The sequence below is a fragment of the Hyla sarda genome, chromosome 3 (genome assembly GCF_029499605.1).
Source record: "Hyla sarda isolate aHylSar1 chromosome 3, aHylSar1.hap1, whole genome shotgun sequence".
NCBI lineage: Eukaryota > Metazoa > Chordata > Amphibia > Anura > Hylidae > Hyla > Hyla sarda.
The window spans coordinates 332,684,366-332,703,457 of record NC_079191.1 but is presented as its reverse complement, the minus strand read 5'-3'; the positions used below and the strand labels follow the sequence as shown (position 1 = coordinate 332,703,457).

Here is a 19,092-nt window from a genome sequence, read left to right as displayed (position 1 = left end):
AGGGGAAGAGAAGGGGACAGCGGCACCCATTGCTTTTCATTTTCACGAGAGGTAAAAGGAAAAAAAAAGACCCCCAAAATTTGTAACACTGTTTCTCCTGAGTACGAAAATACCCCATTTGTGGACGTAAAATGCTCTGCGGGTACACAACAGGGCTCAGGAGTTGAGAGCGCACTATGTACCGTATTTATCGGGGTATACCACGCACCGGCCTATAACACGCACCCTCATTTTAAAGTTTTTTTTACCCAAATATCCATGGTAAAATGAGGGTGCGTGTGTGCGCGTGTATACCCCGATACACCCCCAGGATAGCCAGGGGGAGAGAAGGGCCGGCAGCAGGGCTCTAGACCCCAGGAAAGGCAGGGGGAGAGAAGCGGGCAGCGACGGCCTCTCTCCCCCTGCCTTTCCTGGGGGCGTATCGGGGTATACACGCGCACACACGCACCCTCATTTTACCATGGATATTTGGGTAAAAAAAACTTTAAAATGAGGGTGCGTGTTATAGGCCGGTGCGTGGTATACCCCGATAAATACGGTACATAGTGCGCTCTCAACTCCTGAGCCCTGTTGTGTACCCGCAGAGCATTTTACGTCCACAAATGGGGTATTTTCGTACTCAGGAGAAACGGTGTTACAAATTTTGGGGGTCTTTTTTTTCCTTTTACCTCTCGTGAAAATGAAAAGTATGGGACAACACCAGCATGTTAATGTAAAAAAAATTTTTTTTTTTACAATAACATGTAAGTGTAGACCCCAACTTTACCTTTTCATAAGGGGTAAAAGGAGAAAAAGACCCCCAAAATTTGTTAGGCAATTTCTCCCAAGTACGGAAATACCCTATATGTGGCACTAAATTGTTGCCTTGAAAGCGCAACTGTTATGAAATCTGGGTGCAATAACCTGCACACAGCCCCCTGTATCTCAGCGCTGGGACTGCTGTGTGATTGACACACAGGTCCCAGCACATGCACCCTTCAGCTAATCTAACGTGCGCGCCACTGCGTGTCATTAGTGCGGAGGAAGACGGCAGCAGTAGCGAGCGCTTGCTAGATGACATGCAGCAGCGCGCATGTTAAATTAGCTGAAGGGCGCATGTGCTGGGACCTGTGTGTCAATCACACAGTGGTCCCAGCACTGACATACAGGGGGTGGGCATGGCGGTGGGGCATCGCGTACCTCGCGCCACACATATCCGACCATCAGTGGCATGTTAATAAACGATTCCTAGAATATCACAGTCAGCTCACGATACCTTGGAATGTCTGCAGGGGTAGGGGAGGAAAGGATAGGCCTTTACGCAGATTACATGGTATTTTTCATGTCCAAGCCTATGTCTACTCTCCCTTGTGTCATGCAGCTAATGCATAACTTTGGTCTGCCATTATGCCTCTCTTAGGTGGGCCTTGGCCCCATGTCATGTGCGGTATCCCAATGGTGTCCTTGTTTAAGTACTTAGGTATCTTTATTGATAAAATTGTTACAGGATCTGGACTCCAATGTCTTGCCACTCCTCTCTTATGCTCGTGAGAAATTCAGAATCTGGGGATCTTTGTCCCTAGCGGTAGTTGGCCGCATTTACCTAATCAGACTCATTATATTATTCAAGTGCTTATACATCCTTGAACAAGCTTCTGTACATGCTGAAGCAGCTCAGGAATAAAAAGTAAAGGAGATTTGCGCCCGAACGACCATCAAGACAAAGGACATACACACAAACAAATCGGACACACACACATATACTCCCGGAGCAACCCCCCACCTCACAGACTTAGGAAGAAACAAGCACACTACCCAGGATCACTCACTCATTGTGGGGGCCCCACTGATTCACCTATCAGTAACCAGGGCATACAGACTTTATCATATTTTTTGTGGCATTTACGACTAATATAAAGAGTCCTATACATCGTTGTGTATATTTATTAACCAGATTGAACCACCGCTCGATGGGAGGAGGAGAGTGTATCCCTCCAAGCCACAATCAGAACCTTATGGGAGCCTATGGAAGCCTATGGGAGCCCAAGGCTAGATCATTAATAACACCTAACAGACATACAACAGGGGAAAACACAAAGGGAAACTAAGTGATCTGTCAAGAATTGCATCACCTCAAGGGCAACTCCACATAGCGTGTATAAGAGAGCCCACCTCCAGGTGACACCTAAAACAAGAATCGGAAGAAGAAACCCCAATACAGAACAGCTTGACTGGAGCACTGATCACTGTAGGGTTATAGGCTTTAGTAACTTATCTCCACTGGTCCTCTGACAGATCAGGAATATCAGCCACCCACTTTACAAAAGCCAACTCAAACCGATCAGGGCCCACAGATTGAAGCAATGCATATGCCTGAGTCAGAGGATTGGAAAGGTCAGGGGTACCCAGAAGTAGCTCCACATCCGAGAAAGCTGGGGTCACATCAAGAGAGCCAAACTGTGCCACTACCATATGTCTCAGCTGGAAGTACCGAAACTGAGCACCTCGAGGGAGATTAACGTGGTCTCGTAACTCTGAGAAAGAGGGTAAAGAAGGAAATTCCCCAAACAAATGCATGGCGAATTTGACTCCATGATCACTCCAGAAACCGGCAGCCTCCAACTCCTGCAGGTGCTCAAAATGAGGGTTCCCCCACAGAGGTGCTCTAGGAGACATTACCTGCAACGGAAAGATTCTGGAGATCACCGACCACACCTCACAGTTTTAATAGGGGCCAACAACCTAGAATTAGAAGTGTATCTGTATAGGATATTAGTGAAGGTTTCAAACAAACCCATGAGAGCTCCCGCAAGGGCAGTAGAGATGCATTCACCAGATCCAGGTCGATCCACCAGGCAGCATACACCAATTGAGATGCTAAAAAGTAATCGTACATGTTAGAAGCAGCCAAGCCACCCCGCTGTTTGGATGCCTGGAGCAGCGCCTGACCCAATCGTGGCGATTTATCCTGCCAATATACACTTGTATTATTTGACAGGACAGCTTCAGTACATTAGACATTGGGTGCTGCCGGATCCAGTGCCAGGAGCAAAACAGACTTCAGCCTGCTTCATTATTGTTTCTTCGTTGTGTACCTTGCTAGAGGGTTCTCCCCCAGAGATGGAGTTCTTCTCCCTCTCCATAAGCTGGCCCTACAGGTCTGGAGAGCTACTAAGCAGGTGTACTCCTATGGCGATACTCCCACTGACCTTCCTCTGTTGCATAACCTGACCCTTACACACCTCTTGGGCCCTGTGGATGCAAAGTTCTGGATGTATGGTGGCATGCTGACTTTGAAGTAATCATATACAAACAATGTAGTAAAAAATCTCTCATGCTCCAGACAGAATTTGGGCTTCCCGAAGGTTTGCTGTGTCTGTCAGCGTAGTGTCCAGAGCATGGTGGCACTACCAGGAGACAGGCCAGTACATCAGGAGACGTGGAGGAGGCCGTAGGAGGGCAACAACCCAGCAGCAGGACCGCTACCTCCGCCTTTGTGCAAGGAGAAGCAGGAGGAGCACTGCCAGAGCCCTGCAAAATGACCTCCAGCAGGCCACAAATGTGCATGTGTCCACTAAAACGGTCAGAATCATGAGTGTGGTATGAGGGCCCGACATCCACAGGTGGGGGTTGTGCTTACAGCCCAACACTGTGCAGCACGTTTGGCATTTGCCAGAGAACACCAAGAATGGCAAATTCACCACTGGCGCCCTGTGCTCTTCACAGATGAAAGCAGGTTTGCACTGAGCACGCGACAGATGTGACAGCGAGGAATAGTCCCTCTCAGTAGCATTTTGCAGTCGCCAGATGTCATAGAGGTAATGGTCACATAGTAAATCATTGAGAGAGAACGGTCTCCTGGCTGACTGATACGATAAATCAAGAAGTGGATTGGCAACAGAGTTAAAGTCTCCGCAGAAAATGTTCTCGCCTTTCCTATGCAGGTCAATTAATTTGAAGACTTTCTTAATAAATCTACTTTGACGGACATTAGGAGCATATAGATTCACTACAGTGTAGTCAATCCCATCAATCGAGCAGATCAAGATGATATATCTGCTAGAAGGGTCTAAAATTTGTTTGTTGACTTGAAAGGCGACATCATTGCTCACTGCGATCAGGACTCCATGTTTCCTTGTTTTGTAGGTAGAGTGGAAAATATGCAGATATTTTCTGTGGCGCAATTGGGGGGTATTTGAGGAGGACAGGTGGGTTTCCTGTATGCAGGCTAAGGTAGCCTTACGCTTTTCCAACTCACTCCACTGAAACTGTCTTGTAGGGGCTGTTGAGACCATTGACGTTAAGCGACAGTATGTCAATACCCATGATATTAGATATCATGGGTATTGACATGGGCAGCGATATGGTAAGTACTGTACCCAGGAAGTTAAAAACCTGACTGATGCCTAAGGGCACCAGACAGGGATGTCACAATGCTCAGACAACAAATACACAAAAATAAAAAATCAATAAGAACAATATAGTGGAGAAAAGAAAAAGGTTAGGGAAGAGCAACTTGGTGGCAGACTCAGGAAAGTCAAGGAGCCAACCACTCATGTAAGCATGGGGTGAAGAAGACATAAACAAGGTAAACAGGTTATACTGCAAAGCACCAACTGGTATCCTGGACATCAATCATATGGAGGTCTGGAGTCTCGAGGTCGGTCTGCAGTGCCCTCATGTCTGGGAGGGTGGAGTCTATCTGGAGCCTCATCTTCAAGGAGTCCCCAAGAATGGAGAACATCAATGCCCTATTCCACAGATGAGAAAGCATGAGGCTTTCCCTTGCTCACAACAAAAATCTTAGTCGGGAATTCCCGGCAGTATGGCATTTCCAGATCTCGTAGTAATCCAGTGAGGGACCCAAAGTTTCTTCTGGCCTGAAGAGTGGCTGCTGACAAGTCTGTATACATTTTAACCTCTTCATAGGGGGCTGGAAGTGCTGTATGCTTTCTGGATTACTACAGAAATTTATGCCCCAAGATAAGTCCCCTAGGGGTTTCTGGGCCAATTTAAGTAACACAAAACCTACTTGGGGAATAAATCCCCTCAGGATGAACCCGGGCTAGAAATCCCCCATAAAATATAGCTTTTATTTATGCTCATTAAAATAGCGTCCAAACTAGTATATTGCACATTTATTGCATCTAAATGGCAGTGGTGTTTAAAATTATCAGCACTGTATCCAGTTAATTCCTATAGTATCATGAAAATGTCTGTCATGCAGACTGTTAGTTTGTCATTACTGTCTAGTGTACCCCGGTGCCGTGCTGCAGCTTGGGCACTCGGTGTACTAACTAGGAAAGGTCTCTGGTACAGTCTGTTGTTAAAACATTAATCCTCTCTTCTAAACGTTTTCGCCATTCTGAATGGCTTTCTCAAAGAAATGAGGCACATTCAGAATGGCGAAAACGTTTAGAAGAGAGGATTAATGTTTTAACAACAGACTGTACCAGAGACCTTTCCTAGTTAGTACACCGAGTGCCCAAGCTGCAGCACGGCACCGGGGTACACTAGATAGTAATGACAAACTAACAGTCTGCATGACAGACATTTTCATGATACTATAGGAATTAACTGGATACAGTGCTGATAATTTTAAACACCACTGCCATTCAGATGCAATAAATGTGCAATATACTAGTTTGGACGCTATTTTAATGAGCATAAATAAAAGCTATATTTTATGGGGGATTTCTAGTCCGGGTTCATCCTGAGGGGATTTATTCCCCAAGTAGGTTTTGTGTTACTACAGAAATTTGTCCTTAGTCTGAAAAAAGGTGAATCTTGCTAGGACATCTCTGGGCAGGTCATCAGATAGGGAACAAGGCTTTGGGACCCTGTGAGCCTAATCTATGCTATAGTCATATGGCTCCAAGTCAGGCAGCAGTGACTGGGTTAGATCTTTCACCTAGTGCAAAAGTTGGGAGCCTGTCACCGAATCCCAGGAATCCCCCAAAACTTCACATTATTGAAGCAATTTCTGTCTTCAGAGCCAGTGAGCTTAGCTTGAAGGGTCGCCACCTTCTCTTCTAATTTGTCATGTGCATCAGCTAGCATATTGGGTGTCGGCAAAGGTCGCCATCCTGGACTCTGTAAAGGACATTTTTTGCTCTAGTATATGGACAGACGACTTCAAGGGCAGCATTAGTTGGCAGAAGTCCTTCTGTAAAGTGCTGCAAAACATTAGCAGCATATCTTTAAGCATACTAGTGGACACCACAGTATCGGAGGTCGGGTAGGTGTTAAAAAAGTCTGAGTCCAGCACTGAAAGGGTGTCATTTAGGTCTGCTGCATCATCCCTGTCCCCTGGGGCATGGAGTCTTGGATGCTGCTTAAGGGGGCTGACCTGGGGAGAACAGTCAGAGGGAGATCTTGCTGACTCTGAGGCCTGCAGAGCCTCAGGAATATGGCAGCAGCCCGTGGTGGGGGTGAACTCACCAGGCAGCGATGGGTGCAGTTCATCAGGGGAGTTCCAATGCTTAGGCACTTCAAAAGGACAGCCGGTGGTTTAGTTTCGGGCATCCCAGTCCGGTAGCTAGCTGCTGTGGTGTATCATTCATGACCTGTGATCCCGCTCTCCCTGAGGACCTTGGAGTAGGAGAGGCCAGGTAAGCGCGCGCAGCGGCACAATCTTTGTTTGAGCCAGCGGGCAGAGGACCATGATCGTTGCCCAGGCTAACGGAGAAGCCTAGTCACTGGTGGCAGATTAAACAGGGCTTTTAGTGGTGCTTGTGCAGGAGCTATCTGTTCACGCGGCCATACTGTACGGTGGCCAAACCACGCCCCCCCCCCCTCTTTCTTTCCCATTTTGTTGCTTTTCTCTGTATGTTATATCCATATTGATATTGGCTTCTGCTAGCCTACCACTGTGATTATTCTTGTATCATAGTTATTTGTATCACCCACTACTCTAATATTGTTTTGTATTGCTATGTATACAGATACTTATGTCACTGTATTGCTTGCACTGCCGATGGTTGTTTCCTTTTAATAAAACGAATAAAAAAAGAAAAAAAGATCGCAGTCAGTTGAACAAGAATTTGCTAGCAGCTCCTGTGTATGACCTCCTTTAGTGCAGAACATTTGTAGGATTTAATACTTAAATGGGCACTGTCATTAAACAAGATTTTTTAATATTTGATGCCAAATAGGTAACTTTTGTAATTGGCTTCCATTAAAAAAACATTTTATGTTAGTTTTTCTGATGTATACTTCTGGCCACCAGAGGTCTCCCTTCTTGGCCTGAACACATTCCGTCTGGCCAAAATCTCAGATTTTTGTCTCCTGCTTGTAATGGCAGGAGTCCAAACTCAAGAAGTGTTTCTCTGCACTAAGCTTGATTGACAGCTGCACAGAGCCCTCACTGAAAGCAGCTGCACCGACTGAAAGCTGCACAGAGCCTCACTGAAAGATACACAGACTGAAAGCTGCTGCACAGAGCTTGAGGTCTTCTATTCATCACAGCAGTGCAACGATGTAAGTGGTCCCCCAGCAGGCTTCAGTGACGTCATGCCTGCTGGGAAACGCCCACTTTCTCCTGCTGGGAGATTGCACTATAGGAGCAAGAAAAAAGGTATGATACAGAGCTTTTTAAAGGTCTGAAATTTTGTTTTAAGGGTGGGAGGAGTGTTAGGAGTAGTTAGGGACCATAGCCTGAGTTAGTTTAGAACAGTTTATTTAGTTGCAGTTACTAATCAAGGTGCCCACTGCTATATTTTCATGAAAAAAAAAATTATAAAATATTTGCATTCCTGAATGCATTTTAGAAACCCTGCTATACACATGTGACTTTATAAAAATTGCTGTATAGAATAAATATGAAAACAAACATATCCCAGCCATATACCTCTGGATCCCAATATCACACAATTACCAGTGGACAATAGATAAAAATATGTAACATGCTTAACAATGGCTGCATTATACAGCCACAATGTCTTAGGAATAAAGAATAAATACATCTAAAAAGGTGTACTCTCTGGAGATGTTGCTAAACTAAACTTTGTTCATTCAATGAAGCCTAAAAACTTATGTACACTCATACTGGTTTTGGAAGGCTAGTATGATAGTATGCCTTAGGTCAGTGTTTCCCAACCCAGTCCTCAAGGCACACCAACAGTCCAGGATTTTAATTTTTCCCTGTTCTATTCCAATGGAGTAACTGAAAAAACCTGGAATGTTGGTGTGCCTTGAGGACTGGGTTGGGAAACACTGCCTTAGGTGACTCTTGAAGGTTGACATAAGATCTAAGGTGAATACCCAAGATGAACTTACAAAGTAGATATATCTACTTACATAGAGCCTTGTTTACTTTTTTTTTTCCCTATCTCTACCAAATATTCTATTGAAGCTGCACATTATACATTTCTAAAAATGTATATGCACGTTACAGGCGTTGTTTATCCCATATGTCCTCAACAAGAAAATTGCTCTGTACAAGTTTTTTTCCAATATATCACCTTTAATGATGTGGATTCCAGCCAAACCATTGAAAGCACAGACAAGCTGGCGATGAGCCTCTTCACACTCAGTCCGACATTTTTTCTGAAGAGAAGTCAGCAGTTCTTCCATTGTCATTGTGCTGTAAGGAAAATAGAATATTCAAAAAAGAGAAACTTAAATGTAAAAAGTGCTGCAGTATTTCTATCTAATAAAATACTGGCATATCACTAGGGTCAGTGGGGGCCTTACCTCACCGGACCAGTCACTGTTTTGTCCTCAACAGCAATGCTCCTGGACACCCAGCCCTATTCACTTGAACTTCTTCTGCAGTAAATTGGCAGAATGCTGTTCTGCAGGACAAACAGTGAAAGGGCCCTTTACTGTCAGGATCAGTGGGAAAAGACAGGATGAGTGATTCAGAATTTTTTGGATTGGTGAGGGCCCCCAAAATTGGACCCAAACTGATCACAAAATTGCTTTATAATTATGAAATGCTAATACTGCTTGAAATGTAGGAGGGGGTCTTACTCTACAGGTATTAATAAAGAGATCTACAAATCCTTAAATTTTTTTGTATTGATTTCACATTAAAGGGAACCTGTCATCACATTTGACCCTATAGAATTGACGGTAACAGGTGTGTGTGGTAAAATCAGCTTGCTCACCACGTCCTCTTGTCTTCAAGGCCAGCAACAATCATGAAGGAAATACGTTTTAAGGTTGACGTGCACGTATGCTAATCAGGTCCAAGTAGTCCCTATGCAAAATCAATGCCATGCCCAGAAGCAGCACTATCTCAGAGGGAGCAGACCGGTGACGTCTGAGGTGCCCAGTCTGTCAATCATACTGCGTAGGCTGGAATACAGTCTGGAGCACATGGACTACCTCTGGAAGAAGAACTTCCCTGGGACTACTTCGACCCAATATACATACGGCACAGAACAGATTTTTTTTTTAATCAACTGGTGCCAGAAAGTTAAACAGATTTGTAAACACTTCTATTTAAAAATCTTAATCCTTCCAGGACTTATCAACTCCTGTATGCTCAACAGGAAGTGATTTTCTTTTTGAATTTCCTTTCTGTCTGTCCACAGTGCTCTCTGCAGAAACCTCTGTCCTTGTCAGGAACTGTCCAGAGCAGCAGCAAATCCCCATAGCAAACCTATCCTGCTCTGGACAGTTCCTGACATGGACAGAAGTATCAGCAGAGAGCACTGTGGTAAGACAGAAAAGAAATTCAAAAAAGAAAAAAAAATACTTCCTGTGGAGCATACAGCAGCTGATAAGTACTGGAAGGATTAAGATTTTTAAATAGAAGTAATTTACAAATTTGTTTAATTTTCTGGTACCAGTTGACTTTAAAAAAAATTCCACTGGAGTACCCCTTTAAAACTTATTTTCTTCATTTCCCCTGATGGCCCTGAAGACACAGGGATATTCCCTATATAACCTGTTTCCAACAGTTATATATGGAAAAATCTGATGACACGTTCCCTTCAAAGTGGATCTGTCATCTGAATATTTGAATATCTGAATAAGCAATTTAGGGGCAGCATATTATTAGGACAGTTAAACTCAAATACACACTAGATGGCCAGTAACTACAAAGTGATGAAGGAAGAGTTGACTGCTTATCTCTCAGAGAAAAAACAATGGGTTAGGCATTTGAAGTCTAACATTTCTTCTCCACTCTGAGGCCCCCATACACAATAGGTAGTAGGCCAGTTCGGACAACCTCTCTCTAATGTGTAAAGTGGCTCTACGGCAACAAACTGCAGTGAATAGCAGAAAGGTAGAGTAGGAGGAGAAACACCACATATCAGTAAGCCATTTAGTTTAAAAGGCCTTCAAGTTTCAGACCTTCATGTTGGTTAAAAAGAGTAGGGGTATTTATTTTACCTCTTCTGCAATGGTAAGAATTCCCCGCGTACAGCCTGCGGGTGACAACAAGCCTGTCTTAGTCTTAGCAGGGGATATAGGATGGAAGATACAGTCCGTCTGTCTAAGCTACTAAGTTTGAGAGACCAATCTGAGATCTTTCGAAGCTTTGCTAGAGCATCTTGACAGCAAACTTCATGCTGCCTATGATAGAAGTGTCTCTCCACTGGTGAGAAGTGAAGCCAATGAACATCTTCTGTCTGTTCTGGGATTTGAATCTGCAAACAAACAAATCAATTTAAAACCACACTTTATCCTACTATCTATGAACATACTACTTTTTCACATTAAGTTGGTGAAAACTGTAGACATAAGAAAAAAAAAATGTTTTAAACATTTAAAAATTCAAAAAAGAAACCTACAATTTTTTTTGTCCTGACTCCCCCTCCTTGACCAGTTTGTAAGTAGGATTACATAAGCAATAGAATGGTCAAAACACAGATAGCAATAGAACCTCTGAATCACACAAGGTCTGCTCTGTAGACCAGAAGTCAGCTTCTCTATGGTTCCCTATAAAATGCCCAATGTCAATCTCATTGAAATGAGTTCAGAAACAGACTTCCAGTGCACACAGCATTGGAGGATTAAAGCTTTACTCCGCTCCCCAGCGTCCGGAACATGGAGTTCCCGAACGCTGTGTGCGGGCTTCTGTGTTCACGCCCGCCCCCAATGAAAGTCTATGGGAAGGGGGCGCGACTGCCGTCGTACCCCCTTCCCATAGACTTTCATTGAGGGGGCAGGCCGTGACGTCACGAGGGGGCCGACGTTAACACTGAAGCCCGCACACAGCGTTCAGGAACTCAATGTTCTGGACGCTGGGGAGCAGAGTAATCCTTTAAGACAGACAGATTGAAGGTCAAAAAGGACATCAGACCAGTGTTTCCCAAGCACGGTCCTCAAGTCCCCCCCAATAAGTCATGTTTTTAGGAGTTCCTTAGTATTTCACAAGTGATATAATTGTAGCGATATCTGATTCACTGACAATAATTATATTAGCTGTGAAAGTCTAAGGAAATCCTGAAAACATCACCTGTTGGGGGCACTTGAGGGCCGCGCTCGGAAAACACTTAGATAAAAAATAAATCATATATATTTCTTTTTACTTGTTATGTGATGTAATATTGAGGTCATGTTGTAATAAGGCAACCAAAATTTACCTGATCGATTACGTCTTTTTTGGCAGATCTCCACATAATTTTGGCAATAAGACAATATAGCGGAAGAGGATTCCTCCTGCAATATGGTCTGTAGAGAAGCTGGTCCCACCAGTGTTTTACCCAGTATGGGTCCACTCCAAGGAAGAGCACTAGTCCAAATAAATCTGCATAGCAAAACACAATGGATAAGTACATGCATTTGACTTAAGACTTTAGATTTTATTTCCAGCCACATTTTAGAGAAAAATGTGGGCTGATTTTAAGTCACCATAATAAAGAGGTTGTCCAGTGAGATAAATAACCTGTGTATGGTGTCAAGAAGTATAATAAAGCAATCCTTCAAACCCATCAAATCCTTCCTGGCAGCTAAGCTTCCCATCTGTATGTACCCCCATGAAGAGTGCCACTGAAGTGCTCATTTCTGAATTATCTATGGGACCAGAAATCTATGATATAGTAGGTCCACAGAATGTTTAGCTGCAAAGATATACAACTCCCAATCACACTGTCTGTCACTTCTGTGTTCAGGTTTTCTAGTGTCCTATGAGATGTAGCCTGACACCCCTCTTCTGAGTGTAAAAGCTGACAGGGAGAAATCCCTCATAAGGACACGGGATGAAGCTTTATGTGGCCGATCTATCACTTGCTGCATCTTGATAAGAATGAGAGATTCCGTGTAACAATAGCCTATAGCCTGTGCTTCTTTAATGGTTTTATGTATGTTCTATGAATTTGATTTTAAGAATGCTGCTTTGACCAGAGTATCGAATATATTTAGACTGAGAATAGCAAAGGTACCTTCCAAGCCCCTCTGTACTGGGGTTCCACTCACACACCACCGATTCACCCCTGTTAACCGCAGAGCCATTTCAGCGGCCTGTAAATGAAAAAAAAAAAGACACAGAAAAGCACAGTCTATTAAATGAGTATTACTGTTTAATTAAAAGACAAATTGTTGTTTACTAGGCTGCAAAATAATGTAATACATTCACTTCCTCCATGAGTTTTCTTGCCCAATCCAGTCCCTCTGTTTAGTTACCCTATTGATGTGCTGTCCAACCTTTCCTGAGGAGGTTCCGAACCTATTGCAATGTCAACAGGAGAAAACATAGGCAGCAGGGTGGACCAGAGCACTGGTGCAGGAGATAAATTACACTATCATGCATACGCCCTGCATCCTGAGTCCTTAAGGACATAGGGCATATGGGTACACCCGTGAGAATTAAGGTCCCGCCGCTAGCCGGTCGGGGACCGGACCAGGATGCCTGCTGAAATCATTCAGCAGGGATCCCGGCACATGTCGGCGATTGCCAGTCAATGCAGACATTTCTAGGTCATACGGGTCTCCGGTGACCTGGAAAATAAAGGGGGATCAGGGGTGTCCAAGACCCCCCCTGGTCCCCCTGAAGGGATAGGATTGAGGTGGCAGGGGTGCCACCCGTCCTATTGGTCGGTCAGAAACAACCGATCAATAGCAGATTGGGGGCGGAGGGGTTAAAGTTCGGTAATCCGGGCAGAACGGGTGAACTGTAGTGTGACTGTAGTGTGATGGAGGTCCCTTACCTGGATCGGCGGCGATGACGTGCGGCTCCCTGGCACAGTCTATGGTAGCCGGTGAGTAGTTGCCTAGCAACATCTGGAGGGCTACAGTTTGGAGACGACTATACAGTGGTCTCTAAACTGTAGCCCTCCAGATGTTGCATGCAAAACTTCAACTCCCAGCATGCCCAGACAGCCGTTTGGGCATGCTGGGATTTGTAGTTTTGCAAGATTTAGAGGGGTACACTTTGGAGATCACTGTGCAGTGGTCTCTAAACTGTGGCCCTCTAGATCTTGCAAAACTTCAACTCCCAGTATGCCCACACAGCAGTTTGCGAATGTACCCAAAAAACACTGCACTAACACAAAATAAAGGGTAAAGCACTACATATACACCCCTTTACATTGTCGTCCCCCCCCCCCCCCAATAAAAATAAAAAGGTATCGTACGGCAGTGTTTCCAAAACGGACCCTCCAGCTGTTGCAAAACAACAACTCCCAGCATTTCCGGACAGCCTCTGACTGTCCAGGCATGCTAGGAGTTTAGCAACAGCTGGAGGCACCCTGTTTGGGAATTACTGGCATAGACTACCCTTATGTCCACCCCTATGCAATCCCTAGTTTAGTCCTCAAATGTGCACGGCGCTCTCTCAGTTCGGAGCCCTGACGTATTTCAAGGAAATAGTTTAGGGCCAAATATGGAGTATTTCCGTACTCTGGAGCAATTACGTTACAAATTTGGGGGTCTTTTTCTCCTTTTACCCCTTATGAAAAGGAAAAGTTGGGGTCTACACCAGCCTGTCAGTGTAAAATTTTTAATTTTTTTACACTAACATGCTGGTGTAGCCCCATACTTTTTATTAATTATTAAGAGGTAAAAGGAAAGAAATACCCCCAAAATTTGTAACATTTCTCCTGAGTACGGAAATACCCCATATGTGAGCGTAAAATGCTCTGCAGGCGCACAAGGCTCAGGAGTGAGAGCACACCATGTACATTTGAGGCCTAAATTGGTGATTTACACAGGGGTGGCTGATTTTACAGCAGTTCTGACATAAAACGAAAAAAAAAAAAAATTTTTTTTACTAAAATGCTGGGCTTTTGAAGAGAAAATTTTTCCGGAATTGAAGGCCACGTGTGTTTACAAAGCCCCCATAGTGCCAGAACAATGGACCCGCCCACATGCGACCCCATTTTGGAAAGTACTCCCCTAAAGTAATGTAATTAGGTGAACAGTGAGCATTTACGCCCCACAGGTCTCTGACAGATTTTTGGAACAGTGGTCCGTGAAAATGAAATCTGTCAAACGCCAGTAGGTTGTAAATGCTCACTGCACCCCTTATTCAATTCTGTGAGGGGTGTAGTTTCCAAAATGGGGCATAATGGGGTCACATGTGGGGGGGGGGGGGGTCCACTGTTCTGGCACAACGGTGGGCTTTGTAAATGCACATGGCCCCCAACTTCCATTCCAACCAAACTCTCTCTCCAAAAGCTCAATGGCACTCCTTCTCTTCTGAGCATTGTAATGCACCAGCAGAGCACTTTACATCCACACATGGGGTATTTCCATACTCAAAAGAAATGGGGTTACAAATTCTGGGGGGCATTTTCTCCTATTACCCCTTGTAAAAATGTAAAATTTGGGGTAAAACCAGCATTTTAATGAAAAAAAAAATTTCATTTACACATCCGACTTTAAGGAAAAGTCGTCAAACACCTGTGGGATGTTATTGCTCACTGTACCCCTTGTTATGTTCCTTGAGGGGTGTAGTTTCCAAAATAGTATGCCATGTGGTTTGTTTTAGGGATGTCCCGATACCATTTTTTTTAAGACAGAGTACGAGTACCGATACTTTTTTATAAGTACTCACCGATACCAATTACCGATATCAATTAAAGCAATGAAATAAATAACACCTATTAAATGAGGATGGAATGGGCATATAAAGGGGGAATATGCATATTAAATAAAAGGAATGGCTATGTGAAATTAATATAGCCATTATCTTCATGAGCCCATTCCCCCCTCATATGCTCATTTACCCCCTCATATGCCCATTCCCCCCCCCTTATATGCCCATTTCCCCCCTCATTAGTCCATTCCCCCCTTATATGCCCATTTCCCCCTTATCCATTTCTCATATCCCTCCTATTATAACACTCCCCTTTTTATATACATATGGACATTCATTTCAAGCAGACCCACCTGATCTGCTCCTTCCTGCGCGGACGCGCTAGAGAACTGGGAGGAAGTGACTTTAGCTTCCTCCCAGTGATAGGCAGCCGCAGGGACTTGTGCGCCGCCGACGTTGCACGGACATTCCGCCCCCTCGCTGATCAGCTGGGGCTCGGTAATGCTGTGCACTGAAGCTGCTGTCCTCCCCACTGCCGACACACGCGGCTGCCGGAGCTGCTTCCCTGAACACAGGACAGCTGCCACACCGCCGCCGCTATAACTGCAGGTATCGGCAGTAGTATCGGTAACATTTGCACGAGTACAAGTACTCGTGCAAATGTCCGGTATCGGTCCCGATACCGATACTGGTATCGGGACATCCCTAGTTTGTTTATTTATTTTTTTGCTGTTCTGGCACCATAGGGGCTTCCAAAAACCATTTCAGCAAAACTTGCTTTCCAAAAGCCAAATGTGACTCCTTCTCTTCTGAGCATTGTAGTGCACCCGCAGTGCACTTGACGTCCACACATGGGGTATTTCCATACTCAGAAGAGATGGGGTTAAAATTTTTGGGGGACATTTTCTCTTATCACCCCTTGTAAAAATGTAAAATTTGGGGAAAAACTGCATTTTAGTGAAAAAAAATTAAGATTCATTTACACATCCAACTTTAACGAAAAGTGTGGGGTGTTAAGGTTCACTACACCCCTTGTTACGTTCCTTGAGGGGTTTAGTTTCCAAAATTGTGTGCTATGTGTTTCTTTTGCTGTTCTAGCACCATAGGTGCTTCCTAAATGTGACATGCCTCCCAAAAAGCAGTTCAGAAAAACTCACTCTCCAAAATCCCACTGTCGCTCCTTCCCTTCTGAGCCCTCTAGTGCACCCACAGAGCACTTGACATACACATGAGATATTTCCTTACCCGAGAGAAATTGGGTTACAAATTTTGGGGTGATTTCTCTCCTTTTACCCCTTGTAAAAATTCACAAACTGGGTCTACAAGAACATGCGAGTGTAAAAAATGAAGATTTTGAATTTTCTCCTTCACTTTCTGAAGGTTAACACACTTACTGAATGTTATTTTGAATACTTTTGAGGGGTGCAGTTTTTATAAAGGGGTCATTTTTGGGGTATTTCTAATACGAAGGCCCCTCAAATCCACTTCAAAACTGAACTGGTCCCTGAAAAATTCTGATTTTGAAAGTTTTGTGAAAACTTGGAAAATTGCTGCTGAACTGTGAAGTCCTTTGATGTCTTCCAAAAGTAAAAACAAGTCAATCAATATATAATTTATTTGGGATGATATTTTCCTTACAAGCAGAGAGTTTCAAAGTAAAAAAAAAAAAAATGCTAAATTTCCAAATTTTTCATCAAATTTTGGGATTTTTAACCAAGAAATTATGCAAGTATCGCTGAAAATTTACCACTAACATAAAGTAGAATATGTTACGAAAAAACAAACAAACAATCTTGGAATCAGAATGAAAAGTAAAAGCACCCCAGAGTTATTAATGCTTAAAGTGACAGTGGTCAGATTTTTGCAAAAAAGGGATGCGTCCTTAAGGTGAAAATGAGCCGCGTCCTCAAGGGGGTTAAATAAAAAAATCGAATTTACATTATTTTAACCACCAAAATCCAAATTTAAAAGCCATCGGGAAAATGTTTTGCAGGTCACATATCTTTAACCCTTTAATGTGTACCCGCCAGATCCAACAAAAAAACTTTTTTTTTTCTCGGTACCCAATCCTGACCATGTACATTTAATTTTTATGTGTCTATCACCTTAATTTTTTTTTTTTATTACACTTTTAATTTAGCTCACTAGTCAGAATTCCTCTCAAAGGGAGGGGGCGTGGCCTCACTGTGCAGGTCTCCGCCCCCTCCCTTAGTATGCTGTCTGCTCACTTCCCCCTAGCATTAGCAAAACTACAACTCCCAGCTTGTCCTCACTGACAGTAGCAGGACACAAGCTGACAGTGGGCGGATTTTTCTTCCAGCTGTCAACCCTGCACTCACAGCTGTCAAATCAAGGAAGTGGGTCCATGACATCGGTGATGATGCATGGACACAGCAGGACTAGTATGTGTCCAAGCAAGCAAGGGGGGCAGTTGTTTGACTGGCTTTTTCAGTATGAAATACTGAAAATTCTCTAATAAAAGCAATTGCAAAACCTATTGGTTTACAACATATCAAAAGTTTTTGTATCTGACAGTGCCCATTTAAGGACAGAGCGTTTTTCTGTTTTTTTGCACTTTCCTTTTTTCCTCCTTTCATTTAAGAAATCATAACCCTTTGAATTTTGCACCTTAAAATCCATATGATGGCTTAATGACATTCATTTTACAAAAAAATCTACGGCGAAACCCCCCCAAAAAAATCATTGTGCAACAAAATTGAAGGGGAAAAAAAAAAAAAACAATTTTGTAACTTTGCTCTTGCTCTCAGCAAAAAAAACAGGGACCAGCTAGGTATCCCACCTATATAGAGGAAGGGAAAACAAGGGGTGGTCACAATGAAACTCAAGCACAGACCATGCCAAGCTCCCTGATCCCCGTACCCCCTGAGGAAAGGGGATGGTCAAAGTGAGCCAGGCAATATAGGAGCAGGGAAATGCCGCCCGAAGGCAGGGGGTAAAGTACTGGGTGAACGTAGCCCCCAGAAACCCTGCAACAACATATCGCGGAATGGAGGAGCTAATTCGTGTACCCAGAGAGATCGGAAATCTGGACACTGATGCTGGGCAAAAGAAACAGAGATGTGACTACGAATGGAAGTAAGAAGCACACACACACACAGCAACCAAAGCATTGAGAGGAACACCCCAATGTGGTGAAACCCTGGACCAGAAGGGCAACAACAGAGCCATCCTGGTCATTTTCTAAGGCAACCGTGCCTGCGCCTGAACCACCCCGCGAACGCAGGACAGACACCTGGATACATCGTGGGTGCTGAACCGACTGCGTTGCCCCATCATGCCAGAACAGAGGAGCTCAACCGCCATAGACCTGTGATCACAGGAAGACCAGAGGCACAACCCAACAAAAAAAATAAAAAAGGGAAGGCCTAGTATATGTAGGGACACCGATATGGCTACCACACGATAGAAGTGGGGTACCAAGACTGCAGACGCGCAAGGAACCGCAGACATCCAAAAGTCCGGCAGCATGGAAGATAGGCTCAGCACCCAAAGGTGTGTCACAACCATGCCCCTGGAAGACAAACGTTACACCCTTAGAAAGGGGAATAGAGAGTGCTGCTGTTTCAGTGAAAGTCAATGGAACCTGCAGGCAATGCACACACCCCATCTCCTAATAGTGCCACACACCAGGACTGCTGTTGCAGACACAAGAGGCAAAGGATGTGGGAAAGGAAACATGCAGATACAGTCTGATAGGCAGGTAGAAAAGATCCAATGAAACCACCGAGACACTCTCTTTGGAACTTCCCCTGAAAAATGATTCACTGGACTGTAGCCACAGGAGCATCAGGAATGGGGGAGGTGACTTGGTTGATTAGAAAACCATACAGACACAGTCTGGCTATCTGGCAAAGGGACCATGGCCACACCAGGTCCCGCATTCAGAACCACACACAGAAAGTGGGTTACCAACCTTCAGCCGAGAGTGGCAGGCATGTAGAGAGGGACTTGGTAAAGGAGGGAACCCTGCGAACCAGTATATGGTGCATTGTATAGGCCCATGGAGCAACATGGGGAAACACACTCGTAACTACACCTTGGTAGTGGGTTACCTGAACGTCCGTCCACGGTGTGAGAAGTGTATGGTAGTTGACTTGACGTAGTAGTAGACCGTGTAGTAGATCGTGCAGACAACCGTCTGGCTGACTGGTATAGGAGTC

At 44.2% G+C, this 19,092-nt stretch overlaps 1 protein-coding gene across 1 annotated transcript in view; it reads right to left on the bottom strand.

Annotated features, from left to right (window-relative positions):
* SHPRH (SNF2 histone linker PHD RING helicase) overlaps nt 1-19,092 on the bottom strand; it is a 123,348-nt gene that overhangs the window by 64,702 nt on the left and 39,554 nt on the right. The window contains exons 11-14 of the mRNA XM_056567320.1: nt 12,318-12,396; nt 11,520-11,683; nt 10,324-10,580; nt 8,442-8,563 (exon numbers count right to left, since the gene is read on the bottom strand). Coding sequence (XP_056423295.1) covers nt 8,442-8,563; nt 10,324-10,580; nt 11,520-11,683; nt 12,318-12,396 — 622 coding nt within the window. The remainder of the gene's footprint in view (nt 1-8,441; nt 8,564-10,323; nt 10,581-11,519; nt 11,684-12,317; nt 12,397-19,092) is intronic.